Below are 11,286 nucleotides of genomic sequence, written 5' to 3'. Positions count from 1 at the left end.
GGGCCCAGGGAGAGTGACTGGACTCTTCTGGGCCTCAGTTTCTCCTTAAGTACAGTGGGCGTGAGGAAGCAGAGTCCCCCACCCGCCTGGGTCCAAGAGAATCTCTAGGGTCTCCACCATGCTTAGTGAAAGGCTCCCAGGCTACCTCCTTAACCTGAAGTGACCCTAAAAAACAGGCTGGCCCTGGACTTGGGATGGGCAGTTTCTCAGGATTCAGCCCATGAGGGGTGGGGTTCGCCCCACCCCTGTGGTGGCCCTGTGTCCAGGATGGGGTGTGGCGGGGGCTAAAGTTCAGCCCAAGTGAGCACTTGTTGTAAACATGAGCTCAGACTCACCCTGACCATAAAAAGCCAGCTGCTACAGGGGAGTGAGCAGGGGCTGCAAGGGGAGGGACTCTCGGGCTGAGGCTGAAGTGAGTAAGTGTGGGGACCTGCAGGTGGACACTCAAGAAGGGAGACGCACTGGGAAAATTCTTCAGGCCTCCAGGTGGCCAGAAGTAGATAGAAGACAGGTGGGCCTTCATCATTGCTCTCTTCCTCCCAGCAGCCCCATATATCAGGTTCATCTGTCTCTGTTTTGTTTTTAACAGCTGAGAACTCTGAGGCTCAGGGAAGGTGAGAAACTTGCAGAAGGGCACACAGCTAGTAAATACCAGAGCTGAGATTTGAGGGTGGACCTGTTCTTTTTCAATCTTGCTTCTTTCAGGGCAACTCTGGGGGGTCCCTGGTCTGTCAGCTCAGGGAGAGACACTGGGTGCAGGTGGCAATGGTGAGCTTCAGTTGGATCTATGTCAAGCCCTGACAGCAGGGTCTCTCTGCCCAACTGCCCTGGATCCAGTGCAGGCTTTGCTGGGGCATGTTCCTGGCCCCCCAACTCCCCATGCCTACTGCCTCTGGTCTCCCCTCCTACCTGTGGTCTCCCCTCCTACCTGTGTGGCCAGTGGGAGACAAAGCTGCCAGAGGGACATTTGGAATTTAGGGTATATCCATTTAGGGCAAAGTGCTGGGACCAGAGGAGCATAGACTGGGAGTCCCTGAGGCTTCCAGCAACCACCTGGGAGGAGTAAATGCTTGGTGAACAGAGCTGGGGTGAGGTGGAGTGGTGCAATGTGTGCCCTTCTCCAAGCTGAGGCCTAACCGGACATAGCCTTTCTATTCCACTGGACACTTCTCATGGATTGCTATTTTAACGTGGGGATACTCATAGGGTGAGTGGAAACCCTCCCAAGCCACAGAGGCAAAGCCACCAAAAGGCCCAGGAGAAGCTTCTAGAAGGCAGGGTGGCTACAGGCCTGGACACACCAGCGGGATGTACCACCCCCCATGCACCGCACCACCTCCTACGTGCCACGGCCCTTGGGCCTTCACTTTCTACTCTCAGGGGTCTGAATTTCATGTGATACTCCCGTCCCGAAGCCGCCCGGCCATTGGTCACCGGAGGTCTGTCCTGCCCCCATGTAGAGGTCCAAGCGTCTCCTCCTCATGGCCACTTATGTGGCCCAAGCCCTGCTGGGCCTTGGGTGCCACCCGCTGCTTTTGATTGGCCGGCCAGGCACTGATCGGCTGCAGCCTGCCTGGCACTGGAGGCTGGGGACAAGGGGACTGGGCTAGGAACAGTGGACATTTCTGGGGGACAGGTCAGCAATCATGGGAGTAGGGGGAGGCCCAGGTCTGCCTGGTGCCTCACTGCCCCTTCCCCTCCTGTCTTCACTTGTGCTGGGGGGAGGGCTGAGATACTGCAGAGGGCTCCCTCTCCAGCATCGCCCTTAGTGACCTCCCCCTGAACACAAGTGACCCGCTTGTGCTCTTCCATGGTGATCCATTCACAAGCTGATGGATTTGGGGTTGTTTCCGATTTGGGGTTTTATGAATAAAGCTTCTGTAAACATTTTGTATGAACCTATGTTTTAATTTCTTTGGATGAACATGAGCAGAGGAATTGCCAAGTCGTAGGGCATGTTTCCATTTGTCTCTAGGCCTTGCCGGCATTTTGCATTTCCATTTTGCATTTTGTGGAGACCCAGTGGCTCCACATCCTGGCTAAGACTGGATATTGGCAGTCTTTAGGACTAAGAATTTGAGTGGGCGTGGAGGTTTCAAGGTGTCTTTAGTTTGCATTTCTGTAATGGCTAGAGGTGCTGCACATTTTACCACATGCTTCTTTTCTTTTAATTCAGAGACAGGGTCACCCCTGTCACCCCTCCACCCAGGCTGGAGTGCAGTGGTGCAATCACAGCTCATGGTAGCCTCTACCTCCTGGGCTAAGGTGATCCTCCCATCCTGGCCTCCCATGTCGCTGGAACTCCAGGTGCACACCACCATACCCTGCTAACTTTTAAAAGTTTTTTGTAGAGGCAGGGTTTCCACATGCTGCCCACATTGGTCTTGAATTCTTGGCCTCAAGTGATCGTCCTATCTTGATGTCCCAGAGTATAGGGATTGCAGGTATGAGCCACCTTGGCTGGCTATGAGCTTATTTTCTACTTATGCATCTGCTCTGATGAATGCTCAAATGTTTTCCCCATTTTTCTCCTTTTTAAAAATCACTTCCTAAAGATAAGTTCTATGATATGTGCCTCCAATCAAAGTGCGCTATTGATTTCAGTATGTTAACAAGAACTGAGCTTTACACGTGGAAGTGCATGAGGAAAAGGGAGGAGGGGGGCATGTGATGGGGCCAAAAAGGAGCTAAAAGTCATAGACTCAACCATTTCTCAGTTCAGCAAATTTCTAGCAGGAGGCCACAATGTCCCAGGGCCATGGTATCCAGACAGGGAGAAAGAGGAAGAGGGTCCTCTTGAAGCTTTGGACTCATTGGCCATGGGGATGGCCCCACCTGCTGTCAGGGGCAGGGAGGCAGGACCAGGAGGGGGCCAGGGCACCACGGTATGCCTTGTCTATTCCCACTGAGAAAGATTGTTATTTCTGTATGTGGGCACTGTAGCCCAGGCTTTGAGCCACTCAGGGGCTCCCACGCAGACCACAGCAGGAACAGGAAAAAGCACCAGTGTCCTCATTGCAAACCCAGCATTTTCTCCACCCAAGAGGTGGGTGGAAAGAATGTGACCAGCTCCAGAAAGCCCTCCCTGGCTCCCATGGGGCACACTGCCCCCTCCTTCGACTTCCTGGAGCCCAGTCCTCAGGATTCCCAGCCCAAGGCCTAGGCAGCCCTGTGGAAAAAGCTAAGGCCCCTGGCTGGGCAAGGTGGCTCATGCCTGTAACTCTAACCCTCTGGGAGGTCGAGACGGATGGATTGCCTGAGTTCATGAGTTTGAAACCAGCCTGAGCAAGAGTAAGACCGCTATCTCTACTAAAAATGAAAAACTGAAGCAAGAGGATTGCTTGAACCCAGGAGTTTAAGGTTGCTGAGAGCTATGATGCCATCACACTCTGCCAAGGGTGAGAAAGTGAGACTGTCTCAAAAAAAAAAGAAAGCTCAGGCCCCCATGACAACATACACTCCACAGTGTCCCTGTCTTCACAGCTGTTGGTAGGTCCTGATATCTCCACAGATCATCACCCAGTCACCCTGCATAGCAGGCCCTTCATAACCATCCAGGACCTGATGACTGAGCTGATCAGAAACCCTAGGCAGCACTGGGACTCTCGTGCCCCCTCCCCAGCTCCAAGTCACAAGACACGGTTGGAGGGTCCCATTGAGACTCTCTAGGTCAGGGGTCCTTTCTCAGATGTAGGGAAACTGAGGCACAAACGGTTTGCTTGATCACCCACCAGAATGTGGCCTCACAGGGCCCACACTTGGCCTCCTACACTTGCACCTGACCAGTCAGTAGCCCAGGCTCACAACTACAGTTAAATGTTTGACCTGGTGACAATAAAGACAGCATCAACCCACCCTCTGTGCACTAGGCATGCTCTGTGCAGGTGAGGGGCAGAGCCCCTTCCTCGAGATGGGCATACACTTGGGTGGGGAGACCCAGGGAGCCCTGCCTAGGGGGAGCAGGAGTCCCCAGCCCAGGTCATCCCACTGAGGGCCCAGGAGCCTGATGTCACTCCCTCCTGCTGGGGGGCCCTCAGCACACACAGGTGCTCAGCCTCTGCCATGGTCAAAACCTTCATGGAAACCACTGCCCACAGGAGATGGAGAAAGCAAAGGGTCTGACAGTATCAACACTGCCAAGGATGAGGAGTGGGGGTCACTCTCCCCACTGCTGGGACACAGCCCCTGGAGAGGAAAGCCAGAAAATGCAGGATGTGCAGACCCTGGCCCCAACTTCCCCCTTGAGGGCACTGTCTGCAGCCCACAGGTAGCTGGTGGGCACATGGGAATGGCCACGGGTATCCTAGCTATAAGAGCCCCGAGTGAGGACAGCCCAGAGTCCAAGAGCAGCGGCCTTGATGTGGCCACCACCAGGCACTGTGCGGGCAGTGGGATGTGCTGCCCTCGGCCTGTGCAGCAGTGAGAAGAGTATCACAGGCACATGTGGAGTAAAAACAGCATGACTTGGGGGTGACAATCAGTGCACAGGTATCCAGAGGACAAACCCAGGCCAGACAATGCTGTGGTATGGCCAGGTGTGCTGGTGAAGCCCCCAGCCTGTGGTGGGGTCCCCAAGGAGTGGAGGACCCAGCCCTCAGGGCAGGTGGCCAAGCTGTCTGGGGGCTGCTTGTGGGTGCCTGGTGTCCTCTAGAATCAACTTTGTAATCATCACCCATGTTGCTCTACCTGACCGAGTGCACAATGCCTTGTGAGGGAGGAGTTGGCCCTGGGTTCAAGGAGGCCAACCCCACAGTGACACACTGCACCACGGGGACGGGGACCCCCAACTCTGGCAGCTGCACCCTGCTATGCCGTGGAGCCCCTTTCCCTCACCCATGACCAGGAACACAACACAGCCCAGCCTGCTCTTCACACACTTTAATGAGACACAAAGGGCAGGCAAGGGAGGGTAGTAGGGATCAGAGGGGAAGGGGCTAAGGGGACAGAGCGGGGGCTGGGAACTGGGACTGGGATCAGGACAGAAGGACAGGGAAGGTGTGTGGGGTTGGAGCCCAGCTGGGTAGGAAGCAGCGGTGTTGGGACAGGAAGGTGCTAGATCCTCTAGTGACCTGGGTGGCAGCCCTCTGGACCTGGCTCAGGGCTCCTTGGGGACATAGTGGTGGATCCAGTCCAAGTAGTGGGTGACGCGGGTGTAAATGCCCGGCCGGTTGGGCTGAGCACAGCCATCGCCCCAGCTTACCACGCCGGCCTGCAGCCACGTTCCATTCACCTTGCAGACCAGGGGCCCTCCAGAGTCGCCCTGGGGAAGGTGGGGGTCAGTGCTTGCTGGCAAGGCCTGCAAGGGTAGGCAGTGGGGGGACACGTGGGACCTACCTGGCAGGAGTCCTTCCGGGTATTTCCAGCACAGAGCATGTTGTCGCCAACAATGTGAACATTGTCTCCAGTGTAGAGCCCCATGTGGTATTTTGCATCACAAATGTGATTTTCCACTATGGGGACCTTCACCTGCTTCAGGGGAAATGGTGGGGGAAGCCCCACTGCAGGTGGAAGGAGAAGGTGCAGCTTCAGGGGGTGGCCGTTGACTCCCACCCCTGGGGCTGTGGATGTGATCCCCACCCCACCTGGCCCAGCATCCAGCCTTCCCTGACACGCACCATCATTGTCCACATCACCCCAGCCTGTCACCCAGCACGGCGTCCCCGGGGGGAACGTCTCTGAGGCCGGGGGCAGGGTGATGGTGTGGACACTGTGAGAGATGTTCACGGGCTCCTCGAGCTCCAGCAGGGCAATGTCTGCCCCGGTGGTGGCCATGTAGAAGCCGGGGTGGGGGATTATCCTGCTCACAGGCAGCAGCTTGTCGTGGTAATAGAGATGCTGCTCCCGCAGCTGCACCCTGAAGTCAGCCAAGTCCTGGACTTCCCTGGGGAGGAGACTCCTCCTCAGGGGACCTGAGCAACCTCAGGGAGAGCACAGGAATGGGGTGGGCCCAGGCCCTCACTCACCCAAAGGCCCCTAGGACTCACGGTCCTACGCAGTGTGCCGCCGTCAGCACCCACTGGGGGTGGATGAGGGAGCCCCCACAGATGTGCATCCAGAAGTGGGTGTGCTGCCGCAGGCTCACCTGCCAGGGCCACTTGCTCTCAGGGGCCTCCTGGCCCCCTACGATCCCTGCTCGCTCTGAGGCCTGGCCTGGGGCTGGGGAGGGGGTAAGATCAGCCTGTGCTGGGCAACCCTGCCCCCTCCTGACTCACCTGTGCCCCTGCCTGTGGAGTGTGCAGTGAGGGACAGGGGCAGGGCTGGGCATGGTCAGGACTCACCAGGGGCTGCATGGACCCGGCTCCCCAGGATGGGCAGGGCCAGCACCAGTAGGCTCAGCATCTGGAAGGGGCAGGAGGGACAGTGTGAGTGGGGTTGGGCCCGGGGTGTACAGGCTTTGGGTACAGGAGAGAGCCGGGGCCTGTGGAGACTAGGGGCTGGGTCCTGGCCCAGGGGTCTCTGTGCCCTGGGTCTGGGGCTTGGCGTCTCTGCTCCAGGGCAACACACAGCCACCAGGGGCTCAGAGGGTGGGATCCTACCCTGGCCTGTCCCTGATCCTCTGTAGCCAGTGGGCCTTCCCTTTTATCCCTCCTGCCCCAGCAGGGTTTATGGCCCCACCCTCCAAGGCAGATGTGGAGGAAGTGGATGATTCAGACTCAGGGCTCAAGTGTACTTGGCCAGTAAGAGCCCCCACTGTCCCTTTGCCACAGAGCAGATGTAACTGCTCAGAGGACTGGGGACGTCCCCTTCTGCTGCCATCTCTGGAGCTCCACTGCTCTGCAGCTTCCTTATTATCCCAGGGATCTGAGCTTCACCAGCAGGGGGGGAGCAGTAAGGTGTGCCATATACCCTTACATTGTGCCCATTCGGTGCGAACACACTAATCCCCCTCCCTCCTCCAAGGGGTTCACTCTTAAGTGGCTGAGCTGGTCAGACATAGAGCTTCTAAGGTGAGAGTGAAAATCATGGGAGGAATGTCCTTATGGGGTTATTCTCTTTTCTCTTACTCATCCCCACCCCCAAGCCCCATGTTATGGGACTTACAAGTCTTGTAAAACAGGCATCATTCCGAGGCTCTCTGAGCCTCCATAGTGAGCAGGGGCATTACAGTGCCTGAGGCCCCTGAAGGTCCAGGGATAGACTGGAGCAGCTGAATCATGCTGGTTAAACCTGCCCGGCCCAGAAACTGGAGGCCAAGGCAAGAAGACCTCGTGAGGCCAGGAGTTTGAGGTTGCAGTGAGCTATGATCACACCTGTGAATAGCCACTGCATTCCAATTGGGGCGACAGAGCAAGACCCTCTCTCTTAAAACATTTAAAAAACAAATTACCAGGCACAAAAAGGAAAAAGATGAAATGACAGGGGTGATGGAATGAATGGCTATTACAAGTATGTTCCATTTGCTTACAAAGGTAGAGGCAACACAATTCTGACAAGAGAAGCGGAAGCTATAAAACAGACTCAAAAGGGAGGCCCAGAGATACACAATAAAATGTCTAAGGTGAAAAATTTATATTGGATGAGATGATCAACAGATTAAAGATGCAGAGCAACATATATAATAAGAGTATGTTTAGCTTTGTAAGAAATTACTAAACTGGCTTGGCGCCTGTGGCTCAAGTGGCTAAGGTGCCAGCCATATACACCTAATGTGGCGGGTTCGAATCCAGCCCGGGCCACCAAACAATAATGATGGCTGCAACCAAAAAATAGCCACGTGTTGTTGTGGGCACCTGTAGTCCCAGCTACTTGGGAGGTGGAGGTAGGAGACTCGCTTGAACCCAGGAGTTGGAGGTTGCTGTGAGCTGTGATGCCACAGCACTCTGCCCAGGGGGACAGCTTGAGGCTCTGCCTCAAAAAAAAAAGAAAGAAATTGCTAAACTATTTTCCAAATTGACCCAACCACTTTGCATTCTCATTAGTCAAGGACAGTCATGGAAACGATCCAAAATGAAGCGCAGGGAGAAAAGGGCAGGAAAAACTGTGAAGCACTGACATCTGGAACTCCCAAAGAGTATCACTCACATAATATACCTGGAGTTCCAAGAAGGAGAGGAGAAGGAATAAATACAAATTATATTTGAGGACCCAATGGCCAAAGCTATAAATGGACAGCTCTAACGATCTCAGTGACCCCACCCCAGTAGAATAAGCCTCAAGAAAAACACGCCAAAGAGCATCATAAATTGCTGGAAACCAGTAATAAAGATAAAGTATTAAGCATCCAGAGGACGGGGAAGACACACTTGGAAACAAAGAGGAGTGACAGGACACTTCTTGTCAGAAATGAGCAAGCCAGCAGACAATGGAAAGCCATCGTTAAATTATTTTTTTAAAAGACTGTCAACATAAAGTTATTTACCCAGTGAAAATATGTTTCAAAAAATAAAGTCGAAGCAAAGACTTTTTCAGCTGAACAAACAATGAGGGAATTTATTGCCAGCATATCTGCTGTACAAGGCATGCACGAGGAAGCTCTGCAGGCAGAGAGAATGATCAGAGATGAGAATCTAGATCCAGACTGAAGGAAATGGAACAAACGCTCAGCTACAAATGTGAAGGATGTTTTTCTCTTTCAAAGAATATGTAAAAGATAATCAACGGTTTAATGCATCAACAACAAAAATGAGACAGTGTGCTATTTATGGACTATATAGAAGTAAAATACCTGCTTCAATAACACCACAGGTGAGTGGAAATTAAAGGCATATTGTCGTAATGTGAAGTGTGGTTTTTCTAAATCAATGGGGTTTTTAAAGAGCAATTTTAAGTTTACAGACAATTGGGCAGATAGTACAGAGAGTTCCCACAACCTCCCCACATGCATACAGACCCCCCTATTATGAACAACTGGTGTCAGTGTGGTACATTGTTCCAGTTGGTGAACCAGTATTGATGTATTATTATTAACTAACACGCTCACTCTTTGTATGGGTTTTGGGAAGTGTACGATGTCGCGTATCCACCATTACAGGACCAAACAGAATAATTTCATTTCCCCAAACCTGTTGTGCCCCCTGACTCTCTCTACCCAAACTCGTGGCAACCACAGATATTTTTATTGTTTCTATAGTTTTGACTGATCCAGAATGTCATAAAGCTGGAATAATACATATAATCTGTAACTTTTTCAGACTGGCTTCTTTTGCTGAGCAACATGCATTTAAGGTTCCCCTATTTTTTTGTGTGTGTGTGACTTGATAGCTCATTTCTTTTTATCACTGAATAAAATTCTAGAATATGCATGTACCAGAGTTTGTTCATCCACTTACCTTTTGAAGGACATCTTAGTGGCTTCCATTTTTTTTCTGACAATTGTGGGTAAAGATCCTATCAATATTCGTGTGGAGGTTTCTGTGTGGACATAGTTTTCAACTCCTTTGGGTAAACAAATACTTAAGAGTATAATCGCTGGATTCTATAGTAAGAGTATGTTTAGCTTTGTAAGAAATTGCTGAACTATTTTCCAAATTAACCAAACCACTTTGCATTCTCATCAGCAATGTATGAGAGTTCCTGTTGTTCCACAACCCTGTCCTGTCAGCATTTGGTATTGTCCATTTGGGGGCTTTAAGTCAATCAAACAGGTGTGTATTGGCATCTCATTGTTATTTTAATTGGCAATTCCTTAATGCCATGTGATGCTGAACATTGTTTCATAATCTTATTTGCACTCCTCATATTTTCTTTGGTGAGATGTCTGTTCAGATCTTTTGCCTATTTTTTTCTTTTTGGCCAGGGCTGGGTTTGAACCCACTGCCTCTGGTATATGGGGTGGGGGCCTTACTCCTTTGAGCCACAGGCGCCACTCCTCTTTTGCCCATTTTTTAATTGGATCTCTTGTTTCCTTCATGTTGACTGTTAAGAGTTCTTTATATATTTTGGATAACAGTCCTTTATGGGGTACAAGTTTTACAAAGATATTCTCTCAGTCTGTGGTTTATCCTTTCATACTCTGAACAGTGTCTCTTGCAGAGAAAAAGTTTTTAATTTTAATGAAGTTAAACATCAATTTTTTTCTTTCATAGATCATGCTTTTGGTATTGTATCTAAAATCTCATCACAAACCCTAAGGTCACCTCGATTTTTCTACTGTTATCGTTCAGAGTTTATCTATGATCCATTTTGAACTAACTTTTGTGACAGATCTGTGTCCAGATTGTTATTACTATTTTTTTTTTTTTTTTTTGCTTGTGAATATCCAGTTGCTGAGCACCCTTGATTGAAAAGGCTATCTTTGGCCAGGCACGGTGGCTAACACCTGTATAATCCTAGGACTTGCGGAGGCCAAGGAAGGTAGATTATTTGAGCTCAGAAGTTTGAGACCAGTTCGAGCAAGAGAAAGATCCTGTCTCTAAAAATAGCCAGGAGTTGTGGCAGATGCCTGTAGTCCCAGCTAGTTAGGAGGCTGAGGCAAGAGGATCTCTTGAGCCCAAGAGTTTGAGGTTGCTCTGAGCTGTGATGTCACTGCACTCTACTGAGGGTGACAAAGTGAGACTTTGTCTCAAAAAAACAAAAACAAACCCCCCCCCAAACGCAAAAACAACCCAAAGGCTATCTTTCATTCCTTTAACTGCCTGTGTTCCTTTGTCAAAGATCAGTTGATTGTAATTGTATGGGTCTATTTCTAAGCTCTCTATTCTACTCCACTGATAAATTTGTCTGTTTTTATTTTTTTTTGCCAATATTATCATGGCTTTATAATAAGGCTTAAAGTTATATATTGTCTGCCGGTTCTCTGACTGTTCATTTTCTTTGATATCGTGTTGGTTATTCTGTGTCTTTTGCCTTTCCACATAAATGCTAGAATTTGTTTGCTGATATCCACACAATAACTTGCTGGAATTTTCGCTTAAATTGTGTCAAATCCTCATATCAAGTTGAGAAGAACTGACATCTAAATGGTACTGAGTCATCCTACCCATGACCATGGGGTGTCTCTCTATTTATTTATTTTTTTATTTTACTTATTTATTTTTTTGAGACAGAGTCTTGCTATGTTGTCCTTGGTAGAGTGCTGTTGTGTCACAGCTCACAGCAACCTCAAACTCTTGGGCTTAAGTGATTCTCTTGCCTCAACCTCCCAAGTAGCTGGGACTATAGGCGCCCACCACAACGCCCCACTATATATTTTTTGGTTGCAGTTGTCATTGTTTAGCAGACCTGGGCCTGGCTTGAACCTGCCAGTCTGTGGCTGGCGCCCTACTCACTGAGCTATAGGCACCGAGCCTCTCTATTTATTTTTGATCTTTGACTTTTTAATTAATTTTTTTTTTTTTTTTTTTTTTT

General features: G+C 50.5%; 1 protein-coding gene across 1 annotated transcript; it reads right to left on the bottom strand.

The window, feature by feature from the left end:
* Positions 1–4,990: 4,990 nt before the first annotated feature.
* On the bottom strand, positions 4,991–6,339 carry LOC100948098 (tryptase alpha/beta-1). The gene is made up of 5 exons (XM_003790765.2): positions 6,279–6,339; positions 5,985–6,156; positions 5,616–5,881; positions 5,335–5,498; positions 4,991–5,260 (listed from the first exon to the last, which is right to left on the bottom strand). The coding sequence occupies exons 1-5, from the start codon at positions 6,337–6,339 to the stop codon at positions 5,096–5,098; spliced, it is 828 nt and encodes a 275-aa protein (XP_003790813.1). The 3' UTR covers positions 4,991–5,095.
* Positions 6,340–11,286: the final 4,947 nt, after the last annotated feature.

This window comes from Otolemur garnettii, unplaced genomic scaffold, assembly GCF_000181295.1.
Source record: "Otolemur garnettii isolate 467f Iridium unplaced genomic scaffold, OtoGar3 scaffold00044, whole genome shotgun sequence".
NCBI classification, from domain to species: domain Eukaryota; kingdom Metazoa; phylum Chordata; class Mammalia; order Primates; family Galagidae; genus Otolemur; species Otolemur garnettii.
Note: the sequence above shows the minus strand (reverse complement) of the source record. Positions and strands in the feature narration are given on the sequence as shown.

What these genes read in the sequence shown, in the direction of transcription:
- LOC100948098 (XM_003790765.2), bottom strand. Translation starts at nt 6,339, where the DNA reads ATGCTGAGCCTACTGGTGCTGGCCCTGCCCATCCTGGGGAGCCGGGTC. An exon ending in CCGGGTCCATGCAGCCCCTG is followed by an intron (nt 6,157 to 6,278) that starts GTGAGTCCTGAC and finishes CCCCCTCCCCAG; the next exon opens with CCCCAGGCCAGGCCTCAGAG. An exon ending in CCCGGAAGGACTCCTGCCAG is followed by an intron (nt 5,261 to 5,334) that starts GTAGGTCCCACG and finishes CACCTTCCCCAG; the next exon opens with GGCGACTCTGGAGGGCCCCT.